The following is a 19067-nucleotide window of genomic DNA, read 5'->3' as shown; positions in this document are numbered from 1 at the left end:
TATCACACTTGCGCCGCTTCCGGTCTTATTCGAGGAACCGTCCATGTAGAGATTCCATTCTGTGGGGGTTTTCATGGTATCTGTGAATTCCGCAATGAAGTCGACCAAGTACTGTGATTTGATGGCTATCCGAGCTTCATATTGGAGGTCGAATTCAGACAACTCGACTGCCCATTGTAAAATTCTGCCTGCTAGATCTGTTTTCTGCAATATCCCTTTTATGGGCTGGTCGGTTCGAACCTTAATGGTGTGAGCCTGGAAGTACGGGCGAAGTCGTCGAGATGTCAGTATGAGAGTGTAGGCAAATTTTTCTATTTTTTGGTAGTTTAGCTCAGATCCCTGCAGCGCTTTACTAATGAAGTATACATGTTGTTGCCCTTTGTCGTCCTCCCGAACCAGTGCTGAGGCTATTGCCCGACTTCCTACCGCAAGGTACAATGTGAGTGGTTCTTCCTTTCGTGGTCGAGTTAGAATAGGTGGTTGTCCTAGGAAGTTTTTGAAATCCTAGAAGGCTTGCTCGCATTCCTTTGTCCATTCGAAATTTCTTCCTTTCCTTAAAGTGGCGTAGAAGGGGAGAGATCTTATCACTGATCCCGCTAAGAATCTGGATAAGGCTGCCAATCTCCCGTTGAGTTGTTGTACCTCTCTGACACAAGTTGGGTTCTTCATGTTGAGTATGGCCTGGCATTTTTCTGGATTCGCTTCAATTCCTCTTTGTGTGAGCATGAAACCTAAGAATTTACCCGCTTCTACTACAAAGGTGTATTTTGCGGGATTGAGTCGCATGTCGTGCTTCCTTATAGTGTCGAACACTTGAGCCAGGTCGGACAATAATATCTCTTTGTTTTGTGTCTTTATCAACATGTTGTCCACATAGACTTCCATGATTTTTCCGATGTGGTCTGAGAAGACTTTATTCATTAGCCTTTGATAAGTAGCTCCCGCATTCTTGAGACTAAAAGGCATCACAATGTAGCAGTAATTTGCTTTTGGCGTCAAAAACGAGGTTTTTTCTTGATCTGGTGGATACATGGGGATTTGGTTGTATCTGGAATATGCATCCATAAACGAGAGGTATCTATATCCAAAGGAAGCATCTACCAGAGCGTCGATACTTGGGAGTGGGTAAGGATCTTTTGGGCAGGCTTTGTTGAGGTCGGTATAGTCGGTGCACATTCGCCACTTCCCATTTGATTTTTTCACCAAGACGACATTAGCTAGCCATAGTGGGTACTTGACTTCTCTTATGAATCCTGCCTCCAGTAGTGCTTATACCTGTTCTTCCACAGCTTGGGATCGCTCTGGCCCAAGTTTTCTTCGTCTCTGCTGTACCGGCCGAGATCCTGGATAGACCGCCAATTTGTGACACATTAGCTTGGGGTCTATGCCTGGCATGTCTGCAGCTTTCCATGCAAAGAGATCGACATTATCTCGTAAGAACTGTACTAGTAATTCCTTTCCATCTCCTTTCAGGATCGTGCCAATATTAGTCGTTTTGTCCGAGGTGTCTCTGATCTGAACTTTCTCTATTTCACCTTCGGGCTGTGGATGGAGTTCTTCTCGTCTCTGGACTCCACCAAGCTCAATTGTATGGAACTCTTCTCCTCTGCCTCTGAGGTTTAGACTTTCATTATAACAGTGGCATGCCATCTTTTGATCTGCTTTTATTGTGGCTATCCCCTCTGTAGTTGGGAATTTCATGCATAGATGTGGAGTTGAGACTATTACGCCGAGTTGATTTAGTGTTGTCCGACCTATTAGGGCATTGTAAGCTGAACTCACGTCTACCACAATGTAGTCTATCTTGAGTGTTCTGGATTGGTTCCCTTTTCTGAAGGTTGTATGTAGTGACACGTATCCCAGTGGTTGTACTGGGGTATCTTCCAGTCCGAACAGGCTGTTCGGGTATGCTCTAAGCTCCTTTTCTTCTAAGCCGAGTTTGTCGAAGGCTGTTTTGAATAAGATGTTGGCAAAACTCCCTTGGTCTATTAATGTGCGATGGAGATTGGCGTTTGCTAGTATGATGGTGATGACCATGGGATCGTCGTGTCCTGAGATGATACCGGATACGTCTTCTTTGGTGAACGTGATCGTAGGGAAGTCGGGTGCTTCCTCTTTTCCTTTGACATGATATACTTCTTTGAGGTATCTTTTTCGGGATGATTTGGAGATTCCACCTCCTACGAATCCTCCATGTATCATGTGGACATGTCTTTCTGGCGTACGTGGTGATCGCTCAGCTCGTCCGACATCTTCATCTCTTTGTCTTTTTCTTTGCTCATCATCTCGGGTGGCCAGATACCGATTTAGTTTTCCTTCTCTTACTAATTTTTCTATGATATTTTTTAAGTCGAAGCATTCGTTGGTGGAATTCCCTCGGACCTGATGATATTCATAGTATTCGTTCTGATTTCCTCCTCCTCTTTTGCCTTTGAGTGGTCGAGCTGGGGGTATCTTTTCTGTGTTACTGACTTCTTTGTAAATATCCACAAGGGACACCCGAAGAGGAGTGTAATTATGATACTTTTTTATTTTTTCGCCCGTTCGTGCTTCCTTCTTCTTGGATTCTTTATCTCGGTAGGTGAAACCAGATTTTGAGGCTTCTCCAAGTCGGGAATTTTCTTCTATGTTGATGTACTTCTCTGCCCGCTCTTGCACCTCGTCTAGAGATGTGGGGTATTTCTTATATATAGATTGGCTGAAAGGTCCCTCTCGTAGGCCGTTGATGAGGCCCATGACGGCAGCCTCTATTGGCAAGCTTTGTATGTCTAGGCATGTTTTGTTGAATCTTTCCATGTAGTTGCGAAGACTTTCCCGATCTCCTTGCTTGATACCCAGTAGACTGGGAGCGTGCTTAGCCTTGTCTTTTTGGATGGAGAATCTAGCCAGGAACTTTTTGGCCAGGTCGTCGAAGTTTGAGACAGACTTCAGAGGTAGGTTGTCGAACCATCTAATTGCTGTCTTTGTGAGAGTCGTTGGAAAAGCTTTGCAGCGAACGGCATCTGAAGCGTCGGTGAGGTACATTCTGCTTCTGAAGTTGCTGAGATGATGGTTGGGATCTGTGGTGCCATTATACAAAGTCATATCCGGAAGTTTGAAGTCTTTAGGGATTTTAGTCTTCATGATTTCCCTAGTGAATGGATCTTGATCCTTGCGAGAGTTGTCCTCAGGGGTGGTCCGGGCAGCCTTTGCTTTGAGATCGGCTTCAAGTTGTAGGAGTTTATCTTCCAATTCTCGACGTCGCCTTATCTCCCTTTGTAGATCCTTGCCAACTTCTTGTTGGTACTGGCTTTCTTTTTCGAGTTGCTTTCGGCGATCTTGAAGTGCTTCTATTACTCCCGGATGTGATGAGTTTTTGTCTCCGTTAGATTCTGGAGTATCCTTTGGTGTGGCATCCGTATTTTTGTGCGGCGTTCTGTCCTCTAGATCTGAGTTGTGGTCGTTGTCATGGTCGTCTGCCATGGTGATGGGATGACTTCCAGGGTCCCCGGCAACGGCGCCAATGTTCCGAGGGTTACCTGAAACTGTAGGCCGATCTCGGATGAGATCTTCTATGCTGGTCGGAGATGACGTGTCCGGCTGGCTGGTGGCAGTTGGAGCTATTGTGTCCGACTTGTTGAACTGGCTTCACTTTTGATCCTTGGTCACCGGAGAGTGGGGGTACCTGCAAGAGACTCCAATGCTTAAGTTAGCACGGGTATTAAGCAGGTTTTATTGTAGAATCAGAGTATGAGTTATACCTGGGTGCTCCAGTGTATTTATAATGGTTGTATAGTGACCTTTCTAGATAAGATAAGTTAGTTATCTTATCCTATCTTATCTTATCTTTGGGTGAGGTCAGCTTATCTTCAACGGAACCGCCCTTCTTTCTGTAGGCTTAGGCTGCCTTTGGATTGGGCTGTGTTCCTTTGTTTGGGCCTTCTTGGGCCTTCCTGTCGATTTGGCCGACCTCTTTTGTAAAGAGGTCGGATAGTTTGACCTGAAGAGGTCGGTCGCTTTGTCTCCAATCATCCCAGGTCGGATAGCTCGACCCAGGGTATGAACAATAAGATTACATAAATAAATAGTGAAATATTATCGTGCTTCTCTTCATCAAGTGGGGACCATTGACTTTGGTTTGCTTGGCGCCTAACTTGGAAAATTCCAAGTTAGGCGTGGCTGTTGTAGAATGAATTTAAGCCCTTTTTTCTTTCATATGGCACCTAACTTGGCACAACTTGGCTGCATGTAATTAGAGAACGTTGTGATCATGGCACCTAACTCGATAAATTCCAAGTTAGGCACCACTTTGGCCATACAAAATTGAAGAAAAGGGTATACTATTATATATCATTGGAAATATCTGAAAGTTGGCTTTCCAATGCCATTAGAAACGAGTCAATTGGACTTCTGTAACTCAAGGTATGCTCATGGGAGTGTGAAGAGGTCAGGGTTGACAGCATCTATGAGTTCTCTTTGCACTTGCCTTTAATTCTTGGTTCCTCCTTGTTCTTTTCCTTATTTTTTCTAACAATTCCCTAAAAGAATCATGAAACCAAAAGGATCAAATTAATATCCAATTTGAGCACCAAAACTCTTTATAATTAAGCATTATGCATTTATTTCTTATATGAAAAAGTATAGAAAAACACAACATGATGCGCACGCATCACGACTCTAAGCTCATCATCTAAAATTCTTAGTTTTTGTCTACTCAATACACTCTCACTTGTCCCAAAGCCTAAAGAATAGCTAGGGGATCTCAGCCAGTAATTAAAGAGGTTTAAAAATAGGGTCATGCGTACGCATGCACAGTCCCGCATATGCGAGAGTTCACTACAAGAAAAAAGGCCTATGGCCACGCTTTTTTTTGCTACGCTTTAAAAGCGTGGCCAAAAGTGGTCTATGGCCACGCTTATGTGAGGGTGGCATTTGAATAGAGATTTGGCCACGCTTTTTTTGCTACGCTTTAAAAGCGTGGCAAAAAGGGTCAACGGCCACGCTTTTATGAGGGTGGCCGTTGATGCGACATTTAGCTACGTTTTTTTCTGCCACGCTTATAAAGCGTAGCCATAGAGAGATTTCGGCACGCTTTTAAAGCGTGGCAACAGAAATTTATTATTGTGACGTTTCAGAAGCGTAGCCATTTCCTACAAGCCTTTTGGCACGCTTCAAAAGCGTGGCCAAAAGGTTCCCTCAGAAAAAAAAAGAAGCTCGAATTAAACAAAAATGCTCCAGAGTTCAATTCTTCGTGATTCAAAGACTTAGAGAAAAAAAGCCCTAGCTAATTCCTTCTTTGTGCCCTGCCCTAACTCCTCCTTCGAAATCCCCAATGGCGACCACCAATCTCCATTGTGCCTCACCGCTGCCCCCTTCGAAAGCCCTAGCTAACCCTTCTTCATTGTGCTCGCCTTAACCTTTCTTCAAAAGCCCTAACCCCTGCCCTCACCGCGACGACAACACTCCAACGAAGTACCACTCGGACGACAGTCCGTGAAGAATGACGAAGCCCTCCCTTCCGCACTGCCGTTCGCTTCCTGCTTCTTCGCTTTCGTGGAGAACGACGAAGTCCTCCCTTCCACGCTGCCGCTCGCTTCCTGCTTCTTCGCTTCCGTGAAGAACGACGAAGCCCTCCCTTCCGCGCTGCCGCTCGCTTCCTGCTTCTTCGCTTCCATGAAGAACGACGAAGCCCTCCCTTCCGCGTTGCCACTCGCTTTCTGGCAGCCACCACGTCTTCCTCCACTCCTCCCTCCACTCTGCCACTCTCTGTTTGCATCATCAAGAATGGAGCCTCTGACTTAGGTTGGTTCTTGATTTTTTTGTCTGATTTTTCACTACTTCTATTTGTTTTTCTATTCTGTTTTTGAGTTAATTCTGGTTTGTTCCTAAGTATTTCAGTTCTTGATTTTTGTTATGATTTTTAATTTGTTCTTGATTCTTGGTTGGCATATTTTCTGTAGTTCTCTAGTATTCTCTTGGTTAAACTTCTTGGTTTTGATTTGAATGTTTGGTTCTTATTTCTTATTTTCTGCAGTTTCGGAACTCGAAGTACTATTTTATAAATTAAGAGAGTAATTCTAGTGTAAACCGGATTCAGGCTGTTTCGTAAAATTTTAACCTACTTTTTGAGCACTGAAACTTTAACTTTGGTTTTGGGTTGGCGGCTTGTTATGTTGTCCAAAGAACTAGGCTTGTGGCAATTTAGCTCTCAAGTCTGTCTTTGTCTTGTGGGTATTAGTTCATAAAGCTTTCTAATGTCCCTTTTTCCAGTGTTTTCTTCTTTACTTTCTTCCAATTTTGCTACTGCTTAAGGAAATTGGATTTTGGTCAAATGTCCACTTTTATCTATATGTAGTAGTGTACACTGTTTGTTGTTCATGATTACTTTGGTTAATTTTCTTTTAGCTAATTTGTTTTCTTTTTTTGGGGCCAGCTTAATACGTATCAATATAATATGGGGCTTCTCTTGATTGAGAAAAAAGAGTGGAGCTCTAAGTATAATGAGCTGAATCAAGATTTGGCAGAAGTGAAGGATGCTCTTGAAAGAGAAAAATTTGCTCATTTAATTGCCATCTTTGAGGCAGAGAAGCGGGAAGAGCATCTGAGGAAGGCCTTGGGTGTTGAGAAAGAATGTGTGCTTGATGTAAGTTTTTTTAATTATTATATAAATACTTGTATTAGTGTTAATTCTTCTTTTTCAAAATAAAGAAAAGCATGATTCTTATATTAAAGCTTATTTGTGGAAACCATGATTATTTTTTTCTTATTTTAATAATTAACAATTAACAATTACTGCTTGCTAATATGTAAACATTTTTGCATAAACAGCTAGAGAAGGTTGTGCGAGAAATGCGCTCAGAGCACGCAAATATTAAATTTTCTGCAGAATCAAAGTTGGCGGAAGCAAATGCATTGGTTGCTAGCATTGAAGAGAAATCTTTAGAAGTGGAAGGAAAGTTGCGCTCTGCTGATGCCAAACTTGCAGAAATAAGCAGAAAGAGTTAAGAGATTGACAGAAAATCACACGATCTTGAGTTTCAAGAAGCTTTGCTTCGAAGGGATCGCTTATCTTTAATTGCAGAGTACTCATGATAACTCTAAACTATTTGTTCTTAAAAGGTTTTACTATTTTCTTATTGTAATATGTAGCTGTACTTGTTTATAATGCATTATGATATGATTTGCAACAGACAAGAATCACATGAGAGTACTTTATCAAAGCAGAGAGAGGACTTGCGAGAATGGGAAAAGAAATTGCAAGAGGGGGAAGAGAGGCTAGCCAAAGGTCAATAGATTTAAAAATATGTCATCCTCCTTTGGTATTTCTCGCTTTCCTATACATTGGTAGGTAGCATCTTTTATCCATGAAATTGTTGAATGCTTTACACATATATCAAGCAAAACAGTTACATGTAATGTCTCAATTCAGAGCATGTAATTGGGTTAACCTTGCTGAGTGTCATTTTCCATCTATAGCAAAGATCAGAACAAAGCTGAACCAAATTGCAGTTAAATTTCTTTGTTTTGCTTACAAAAAGGAGAAATGTATGGTTTGGTTTGTGATTTTAAGTATAAAGCCAGGCCATATAAATGCAGCAATTAAGCAGATTCAGTTTTAGTTTATTTAACCAAATATTTGGTGACACTAAATTCAGTTTCTTTATTTATTTTGACTTGCAGTATTAACTATTTAAGCTTTTTTCTCTTTTTTTTTGTCTTTAATTAAGAACTTGTCGAGTTTATTTAATTCTAGTTTTGATTATAATTTGCGTGGCGAGGGAGAAAGACAAAGGTGAGTTCAGTTGTAGACTTGTACGTTTTACCCTATGAAAAGTACTGAAAAGACGAAACGAGAGAATTAATGAGTGTACTATAGCTTTACAACGATGAAGGATGGATATGTATATGGATGGATCCTTTCAAGTTTCAATAATTAAGATAGAAAGGAAATTGAAATGTTTGTAGGTATGGGAATGTGTTCAAGACGAGCATATTGGGAAGCAGTGTGATAGTGTTGACGGAGGTGGAGGTGAACAAGGTGGTTCTGATGAACCAAGGGAACATGTTCATCCCTGCTGAGATCTAAGAAGCTAGGTTTAGGTATATACTTGATACTTTTGCTAAATGATTTTGATTGTATTAGCCTTTGATAAAATTCATGTACAGGAACTGCTTATATTCATGGCATACATGCATCTGGAAATTTTGTTGTCATCATGGATGCTGATCTGTCGTACCATGTAAGTTTTGCTGTTAACATGTAAATGACAGATTGTAGTTATTATTTGTGATTAAATTTGGAACAAATAATGAAAAATAAGAGAAGAATTAGATGAACTTCATTTTTAGTTTAGAGAATTATTAGTAGCAGAATCGTGTTAACCTCTTCTTATTTATTTTTTTTCCTTGTCTGATCTGTTAGTTCTTCTGCAGCCAAAATATTTGCCAAAATTCATTAGGTAAGGGAAACTTTCAATAAGTCATTTCTCACTTTCTCGTTAACTGCCTATGCCATCTTTATATGAACACCTGTCACCATTAATCTCACGTTTTTCAGCAAGCAAATGGAAGCTAGAGCAGATATAATTACTGGTACTCGTTATGTTAAAGGTGGTGGTGTGCATGGATGGAATCTTATGCACAAACTAAGAAGCAGGGGAGCAAATGTTCTTGCTCAAACATTTTTATGGCCTAGTGTCTTAGATTTGACAAGATCATTTAGGTATTGATATTGATACTTTGTATTAAATACATTGTTGATAGTAAGTTTCTACCTTGCTTCCATAATTTGAAATCAATTTATTCTTGGTCTTGGTAGACTTTATAGGAAGTCTATGCTTGAAGACATCATTAGTTGCTGCATTAGTAAGGGATATGTCTTTCAAATGGAGATGATAGTCAGAGCATTCAGAAAAGGATATCATATTGAAGAGGTACAGTTACATAAGTTATTACATTTACATTTGAGAGGTACATTTATTGTTTTCACTGCCAAATTTTCTTCCTTTTTCATTTTCTCTTCAACATGGATTCATCAAACCAGAACCAACCTTGTCCCAACCGAACCTTTAAACACTTATACCCAAAACCTTGTGTTGAGGAATCAGAATCAGAATCACCCCCTTCCGAGACACCCCAGACCATGGACCCCAGAAGGTACCTCCTTTTCTTCTCTCTTTCATGGGCTTAATTTTTATCTTCTTTTAATTAAATAGTTAATTTTATTCCTGTTTGTTTCGCCCTTCTTTTTTATTCTGGTGTTTCATCTGGGGGTAATGCCGCAAAATGATCATAATTCATTGAAGTTTGAGTTTTTGTTGTTTCTTGTAATTTCTTTATTTTGATGATGGTAATCAGGTAATGTAACCTTGGCTATATTTGTATTATTGCGGTTTCTTGTTTTCCGTACAGGTATCAATTAGAAGTATTTGAAGTTACAAAGAAGAGGAATACAATAGCAGTGTTGGATACAGGTGTTGGTAAGACCTTAATAGCTGTGTTGCTTATGAAGAACATTGGTCAAGCTATCAGGTCCAGTATGTGCTTTGTTTTGAGGCAATTAGTGAACTATTGGTGCTAGTTCCAACGGTAGTTGTGCCTTTTATTTGGTCACCTTGTGAAATTTTCCTTAACCTACAAAATTAGATAGGTCTTGGTCTTCAGTAGCTATCCATGAGATTTAGAACGATGTTGAACACATAAACAACTCATAAAAGAAAATTTTCTAATAGCATTGAATTTTCTGGACCTTGGAATTCTTCTTAGGATTAGCTCTATTATTTTCTATTAATCTTACTCTTTTTTTGTGAGTTATATTATTTGCTTACCACTAGGCATAAACATTGCCGGCAGTTCAATACAGCAAAGTAAAGCATTTAATGATTAGTTAAAACTATGATGCTATAAAATTGCACATTTAATCTACATATGAAACTTCTCTCATGATGGCAACTTGAGGTTCAGGTTAGGTTCTGCAGTCATTGTCTTGTTTTTCATTAATTTGTGAGTTATCAATATATCTAGATGCAGTTCATGATTTCTTGTATAGTAAAAAAACTTGATTAGAGTTTTGAATAGAGTAGTAACTCTTAAATAACAAGAAAATAATGTAATTTTACATTATAGGTGAGTTTGAATGGTTCTGGAGCTGTGGCTTCATCAGTTCCCAGTTCATCAGCTTTCTTTGGAAGCAGCTTGAAGAAGGTTATATCAAGAATCCCCAACAGCAGCAAGGTTTCCTCTGGAAGCTTCAAGATTGTGGAGATCGATGAGGACAAGCAGACAGATAAGGACAGATGGAAAGGGTTGGCCTATGATATCTCAGATGACCAGCAAGACATCACAAGAGGGAAGGGTATTTTGTAGTTTTTAATGTGTATTTTGTAGTTTTTAAAGGTAGAAGATAATGTAATAGTTGTTGGAATTATAATGCATGTATTACAAATTCATGGGTAGTTGTTATCATTTCGATTTTTTGTTAAAGCTTGTCATGTGATCAACCACTATATTTGGTGTACAAGTTTATGAAGGTTTTATATTGTTAATAGTAATTAAAATTGTTATGAAGGTTTTATATTGTTTAAATTTTATATTATCTATGAATTTTATTAAGTTTTATATTGTTTAAATTTTATATTATCTATGAATTTTATTAGGTTTTATTAGGAAGATTTAAAAAAAATTGAACTTGAACAAACTTATAACCACGTTTTAAAAGTGTAGCTATTTCGTACAACCACCACTTTTTGCCACGCTTTAAAGAGTAGCCATATCTGTAGCTATTGGCACGCTTTAAAAGCGTAGCCATATCTCGTGACTTTGCTACACCTTAAAAGCGTAGCCGTATCTCTAGCTATTGGCACTCTTTAAAAGCGTAGCCATATCTAGCTACTGGCACGCTTTTAAAGCGTAGCCATATCCTCTCGCATACGGCTACGCTTAAAAGCGTGGCAATAGATAAAAGTGTGGCGACAAAAAAAGCGTGGCCATAGGTCACCAAAAGCGTGCCGATAGAGCAACCGGCACGCTAGTAGTTGTGACCCTTTTAAAAGCATGCCGGTTGCTTAAAAAGCGTGGCGAAAAGTTATCGCTACGCTTTTTCCCACTTTTCGCTACGCTTTAAAAGCGTAGCAAAATCCTGGTTTTCTTGTAGTGGTTTGAAATGAAAAGGATTGTCACGTAGACATGCTAATGGCCATGTACGCGGGAGTGTAAATATGGCAATCTCGTGTATGCATGCCCTGCTTTGCGTACGCATGCCACCTAATTTTCAGAAAAATCTATTTTGCTGCAGAATTCTATTTTTAACACCAAACTTTAAGCGCACATAACTTTTTCATTTTAAATCATGTTTCATCTGTTCTTCGAGTGGCATAACCCTGACAGACTGATAAACCACTATTTATGGCATATTTTGGATTGAATTGAGTGGATTTTGTCAACTATTCTCACACTTATTCATGTAAATTGCATGTTTTTAAGTTTCCTTCCTAATTTTGTGCTATGATTGAAAACAAGCTTCCTAGGCCTTAAAATCGCTAATTTTTAATCCTCTTTTATTACCATTCGATACCGTGATATGTGAGCTAAGTGATCTCAATTTTATAGGGCAGGAATGGCTTAGAGGATGGAAAGGGAGCTTGTAAAAGTGGAAGGAATACAAGAATCTGGACATTTGAAAAGCTGGTCTCGACGCATACGCATGGATGATGCGTACGCGTGACCAAGCCATAGCCCAAATGACGCGAACGCGTGACTGACGCGTACATGTGGCCAGTGCAGAGTTCAAATGATGTGTACACGTGGCTGACGTGTACGCGTGACGAGCATCACGTGCTGAATAAAGTGAAAACACTGGGGGCAATTTCTGGGCTGCTTTTGGCCCAGTTTCAGGTCCGAAAATAAAGACAAGAGGCTGGGGAGTGGAGCTAGAAGGAGGATTATAATTCGATTCATTGATACACACTTTAGTTTTAGATAGATGTAGAATTCTAGAGAGAGAGGCTCTCTCCTCTCTCTAGGTTTTAGGGTTTCTTCTTTTATTTTCAATTTCATCTAGGTTTGGGTTTCACTTCTTATCTTAATTCAAGTTCTTCTTTTAATTCCTTGTTATTACCTCTTTGCTTTCTTAGTTTTATATGTTGTTTCCTTTACTTTATTGCTTTATTGTTCATGACTCCTTGTTGATTTTAATTTTCTTTTAATGCACTTTGAGGTATTTTATGTTTATTGTCGCTTTCTTTAATTCGTTGTTATTGTTTTCTTGCAATTGTTAGTCTTAGATTTTACAATTTCTTGTTAATTTTCTATGTTTTTATTTTGTGCCTTTCAAGTATTTGATAAAATGCTTGGTTGGATTTTAAAATAGATTTTTGTGTTCTTAGCTTAGATTGAGTAATTTGGAAACTCTTAAATTGTCAAAGTCTCTTGTTGATTGGTGGTTGAAAATTGCTAGTTGGCTTGAGCTTCACTAAATCTAGTCTTTGATTAGGACTTGTGAACTTAAATTGATTTTTCTCACTTAACTTTCCTTCAATTGTTAGAGGTTAACTAAGTGAGAGCAAACGGCAATTACCATCACAATTGATGATGATAATGAGGATAGGAATTCCAATTCTCAACCCTTGCTAGGACTTTTCTTAGTTGTTAGTTTATTTTCTCATTATTTACATTTCTTTTTCATCATTCAAAAACCCCAAAAATACTTTCTCACAACCAATAATAAGTACACTTCCTTACAATTCTTTTGAGAGACGACCCCAAGTTTGAATACTTAGGTTATTTTTATTGGTTTGCATTGTGACAAACAAATTAAATGTTGAATGAGGATTGTATGTCAGTTTAGCACTATACTTGCAATGTGATTTTATTGAGAAATTCTTCCCCGACATAAATCCTCCATCAAGTTTTTGGCGCCGTTGCCTGGGAATTGCAATGTGTGCCTTGTTATTAGTTATTCTATATATGTTAATATTGTGAATATATTTGCTTTTGGCTTCTTTGTTAGTTGTTGCTAGTTTTAGGAGTTTATTTTCATTACCTCATATTAGTTCTTACTTTTATTTTCTCTTTCGATTATGAATTCTCATCCTTGTGGTTTTGGATATGAGTATGACGATGTTGTAGGTAATGAAAACTTCAATGATGGTTGATAAACTTCAATTTTGTGGTTTATATTGTGTAGAATTTGGGGGGTTTTTGTCAATATTTCTCACACTTATTCACAAGAAATGCATGGTTTTGTGTTCCCTTCCTAATATCGCTCCATGATGAAAAACATGCTTATTTTGCCTTAGAATTGCTATATTTTGATCCTCTTTTATTGCCATTCGATGCCGTGATGTATTTGTTAAGTAATTTCAGGATTTATAGGGCAAGGATGGCCTAGAAGAGAGAAAGAAAGCATGCACAAGAGGAAGGAACATGAAGATTTGGATTTTGGGAACTTCAGAATGGGCGTGCACGCGGACTTCACATGCACACGTGGACGTGGATAGCTAGAAGCAGTGCGCAAGGATGGACGCATCCGCGCGGATCAGAGAAATTCCACCGACGCGCGCACGCACGCATGGCGCGCACGCGCGGAAAGCTGCACGTGACCTCATCAAAGGAAATTGTGCCTGGCAATTTCTGAGGCTCATCAAGCCTAAATTCAAGCTGTTTCTGCATGGAAAAGACCCAAGGATGCTAGAGGTTAAGGGGGGATCAATCATTTTACACTTAGACATAATTTTTAGCTAGTTTTGGTTCTTTGTTCTTCTAGAGAGAGAAATCCTTGTTCCTCTCTAGATCTAGCTTTAATTTGATCTTCCCTTGTTGAATTCTGAATTGGATCTTGTTAATTACTAGTTTTAATTGTTTAATTTGAATTCTCTAGTATACTTGTGTCTAGATTTTGTGTTAGTTTCATGTTTCCTTGTTATTTGTCATTTTATACCCATTTCATGAATCTTGTGGATCTTGATTTGTTATTGTTGCATTAATGATTTCCATAATTAATTGTGTTGTTTGAGTGATTGTATGTTGATAATTGTTAATGGGTACTTGTTAGTTCCAATTTAATTACAATTTGAATATGTCTTTTATTAATGCTTACCATGTGTTTGATGAAATGTTTTCTTTGATTACGGAGTAGTTTTCTTTACTCTTGGCATGAGCTAAGGGAATTGAGTGACCTTGAGTCATTGGGTCTCATTGAATTGGTGATTTGAGAACCTATGTGATCAATTTGATACCCATTGACACTAACCCACTACTAATCTAATTAGTAGATAAGTTTGGACTTATGGGTTGATGTGATCAAACCTATTTAACGTACTTCAAGCCTAGGAGTAGACAATACGTACTTAAGTCTTTGAGAAGTAGACCTAGTGGGTTGGTACCTCATAATTGTCAATAATTGCTATGGAGACAAGGATCGCGACCTCAATTCCCGTGCTTAGCCAAGAGTTGCTTTTATCATTCATATTTGAAAACCCAAAAGTCTTGATTGCTTTCTCTTAGTTATAGTTACTTGTTTAGTTTAGAATAGAATTACATTGGATGTTATTTTATGAGTTTGGAATTATTCACATTTTGCTCTAATTGTTTGAATTAGTTTCTTGCATTCCAAGATTACTTGCTTGTTAAGATTCCTAGTTTAATTTCTTGCTCATGACTTACAACCCCGGATTTCTGACCAATGTTGAAGCACATGTTTGCCCATTCCTTGTGAGATGACCCGAGGTTTGAATACTTCGGTTACTTTTGTTAGGGTTGAACTTGTGACAACCAAATCCCTTTCTAAATTTGATACTCGAGGATTGTTGTTGGGAAGAGCTATACTTGCAACGGGATTTTATTGAGAAATTCTATACCAACATAGCCCTCGAGCAACATCAATGGCTCACATTATGGGAGGGAAGAATTCTTGAGAAGGGAGCCACATCCATATGAGCAATCATCATGGCAACCTCCTCAACCTAGTTACTATGAGTGCAACTCCTCCTATAATACATATCATTCCAACGGATATGATGGTTCTTATCATGATTATGCCAATAAACTACCATCATTTCATGCACCATGCTCTCAACATAGTCCTCAAACACCATCATTCCAACCACCATACTCTCAATCCACATCCTATTTCCACCAATTACCTCCACACAATCCAAATCCATATCCTCCCTATGCACACACTTATGACCATTATGAACAAGCACCCATTGAACCACCACCACTCCAACATCTTTACCCTCATAACCCTTTTCCTCCCTCCAACCAAGCTCCTATGGATGATACACTTGGTATCATTCTTCAAGAGCAAGAAGAGCTTCAAACCACACTCACCTCTACCCTCACCGGTTTCACCTCCACCCTCCAATAGCTTATATCCCATCTACCTCCACCTTCTACCAACAACCAAAGCACCTTCTAACCTCCAAGATTTAATGCATCTCCTTTTCAACCACATGATGATATCTCCACTCTCTTATCCATTCAATCATTTATACCCATAATTATCATCACATCATCATCATCCTCAATACTCATTATAAAAACTCACTACATCACATCATCGTCATTCTCAATACTCATCATCAAAACTCATAGTCGACATCAATAATCATCACACATTCATTATAATCATAATCCATCACATACAACTGAAAACCTTCATCCTAATTCATATACCACACCTATCCAAGACTCTATATCATCGTCATCATACAACTTATCCTCAATATAAAATTCATATATAATTAATCATACACCCAAATATTCAATCCTATCTTAGAGGCTACTAGCCTAAGTTTCACGAAACATTATATATTAACTAAATAAAATCGAAACCATATCTTGGTCGATTCCCAACATGCACAATTCACCAAAAATGATCCCAAACAAGCTTCCACAAAGCTTCAGTGACCAAAGTCAATCCAAAGGCCAAAACTAACTCCACTAATCACCAAATTCAAGCTATACACGTCTAATTTACCATAATTAGTAACTAGGGCTCACAAATACACCAAACCACAAGGATTTCAAAGTGTTTTACTTTACCCAATGGTATTAAGGGCAAAACCCAACCAAAATCATAAAACTCACTCAATAACAAAACCTAAAATGTGAAAATATATAGCGTAGAGAATTGGAACATGGATTTCAAGTTCTTACCAACTTTGTTTAGCTAGAAATGACGGGGTCGGCGAGAGCTTCACGTGGCCACAAATGACACACGAATCGAAGCACCGTAGCTCAAGATATGACCAAATGAAGAAGAAGATGAATAGTAACCCTTCTCTTCCTCCCTTCTCACTCTCATCAGTGCCCCTCTCTCAAAGTGAAGGGTGAAATGAGATGAAATGCTCATTAAAGGGGGTATTTATATATTGGGCTTTAGCCTAACTTGGACCCAGTCCAATCCATTATCGTTTTTTATTCATTTGGCCCAACTTTGGGCCAAAACCTTTAAAATTAGTGTCCGATTTCTAATTCTACATTACTTTTATCTTTCCAAATTATAAAATTCAATTTTATAAATTTATTTACTTATAATTAAAATTTTTTTCTCACTCATGGCGNNAATATTTTTTATCATTTTTAACCTATTCCAAACAATTAAATTATATTTTATTTTATTTTGATTAAATGATTAATTAATTCCTGTTCTTACATTTCACATAATATTTGTGAATTTGTGCCAGAATCTCTGGATTTGATTGTTTTTCTACTCCATTCATTTTATAATGCAATGGATGAGATGTAAGAATATAAATCCAAAGATAAAGGAAGAACTATGTTATCACATAAAATAGTTCTTTGGATGATGTTAATAAACTTCAAAGCCCACTACATGTGAAAACAAGATGATGTCCTAAAAAAATAATTGGGATTAAGTACCAAACAGAAAAAAAAATTGTAAATGCATCAAAGAAAAGAAAAATGAAAGCTCTAATGGAGGTAATTTTGATATTATCTTTTATATTATAATTTGTTTAATGTGTTTGTAATTCTCTAAATTTGATATTTTCTTTAGGATTTGAATTTAGTAGATCATGGATCAATGGTGGAGCAATATTCAAGTTTTTATCATGGACAACGTATGAACTCTCAATTTAGGGATTCAATGGGGTCAACATAGATGTGTAAACAAAGAGAAAGAAACATATTTGTATTTTTTGTCATAAAAGAGATTTTTGGATTCTTTTTTCACCATTTTAGTTACATAGCATAAAGGATTTGTTATGTCATAATTATTGTGCTGAGAAGAAAAGTTATTGTTCTATGCGTTACAATTTACATGCTGCGCAAGACACATCACACAATTATTGTTTAGTAGTTCACTTTATACTTTATTGGAAAGCTTGTAGATTTTTGTGTGCTTGATGGGCCAAAATTGATGGCACTAATCTTGGCAAGTGCACTAAATCGCTTCAAGTAATACCACGGTGAGTGGATATCATTTCCATGAGGATTAAAGGACTGAGCAAGCAACTTCTAATTGAATCTTCTAATCTGATCAATCGAACTTTTGGAGGAAGGCTGTGAATCTTAAATTAATAATAGTAAAGTAGAGTGTTTGGTATGAATGAATGCTTATGGAGTAGTTAGGAAATACATAGTGTATGGAGATGTTAAGATTTTGGAGATATTTAATTTTTAGAAAAGGAAATTCTCATATTTATTTACTTTGATTCATGTAAATTACTTTTACACAAATAATATATAATCATACCCCAATCTCTTGGTAATTCAATTTCTCTTTATCTTATTTAATCTACAATTTCTTGGTCAATTAATTAAGATGAAGAGGTTAAGCTCAATTCCCGTCACACAACTTTCAAAAGTTACTCCTAGTCAGTTTGAAAAATCATGAGAATGAGTTTAAAGGTAATCTCGATATTAAATTTTTCAAGATAATAAAGGAATCCAAGACAAAATTAGAATATTTTCCAATATTTTTAATCGTTAAAAATGAAGAACGAGACTCAATTCTTGAAAACATATTAATGTATAAATCAAAATAAAAGAAACAATTAGATTACCAATCCATGAAAAATCAAATAGAGCTGCTAACCCTTAACACAAAGGAGTTAGTGACTCATGGAATAAAATAAAAGCTAAACTATCTAAACGAATGCGAGATGCTGGATCGATCATGTGATGTAAATCATTACGCGCTTATTGATATCCTACTTGCTAACATAACTTTTGAATCTTAAACTGAAACTAATCTTATCTTCTCGAAGAATAAGATAACTAAAACAACAATTCAAATTTAAATGAAACAAACTCTTTTCTAGAAGAATAAGATAACAAAAACAATAATTTAAATTGAACTAAACTAGCTCTTATCTTTTCTAGAAGAAGCTAATAATAACTTAATCATTTAAATGTGGAAAGTTTGGGCCGAATTAAAACTTTATGGAAGAGAATACTGGGCCTGGCGCTAGACGCCAACACATTTTGGACCCTTAGAAGGTGGAATGGTCTTTGAAGTTTGGTGCCTATGTAATGGAATTTTGGCACTGGGCTTGGGCATTTGAAGTAAGGCGCCAGCCGTGTTTGCTATATCAAAGGCGTTGGGTGCCCTCTTTTGTTCCTTTGAGCATTGGGCGCCTGTCTTGATAAATCCTGATAAATCCTGGGTGTTTGGCACCCATTTTTCTAGGAGATTAACTTGTGACTTCTTGTTTGCTTCTCTTCTTCTGATTTCTTTAAAGAATAATCATAAATACACAATAATTCTAAAACAACTTCAAATATATGATTAGCTATGAAAACTTCATTTAAAACATAAAAACTTCAAATTAAACATGAAAAAACTACTTAAAAAGATATGTAAAAATCATTAAATGTGACAAGGCATCAGTGCTATGAATAAAAATTTCTATGCTAGCTAGAACAATTTTTGTGCTATGCAATGAAGACAATAACAAAATAAGAGATTTAAGGCAATCCTCACTTTTTGTGATGGAGACACAAATTTTGTGTGCTATGATGCACAATTTCTATGCTAAGAAGCTCATTTTTTTGTGCAAAGACATACCAATGAATATATGATTAAAGAGAATAAATTTATATAATGAATTTTTAAACAAACT

General features: G+C 37.4%; 1 protein-coding gene across 1 annotated transcript; it reads left to right on the top strand.

The window, feature by feature from the left end:
• On the top strand, positions 6427–7035 carry LOC110264293 (protein CROWDED NUCLEI 1-like). The gene is made up of 2 exons (XM_021106090.1): positions 6427–6622; positions 6808–7035. Exons 1-2 carry the CDS (start codon positions 6434–6436, stop codon positions 6982–6984), a joined length of 366 nt encoding a protein of 121 aa, XP_020961749.1. The 5' UTR covers positions 6427–6433; the 3' UTR covers positions 6985–7035.

The sequence above is a fragment of the Arachis ipaensis genome, chromosome B07, assembly GCF_000816755.2.
Source record: "Arachis ipaensis cultivar K30076 chromosome B07, Araip1.1, whole genome shotgun sequence".
Classification (NCBI taxonomy): Eukaryota; Viridiplantae; Streptophyta; class Magnoliopsida; order Fabales; family Fabaceae; genus Arachis; species Arachis ipaensis.
This window is presented reverse-complemented; position numbering and strand designations above follow the sequence as displayed.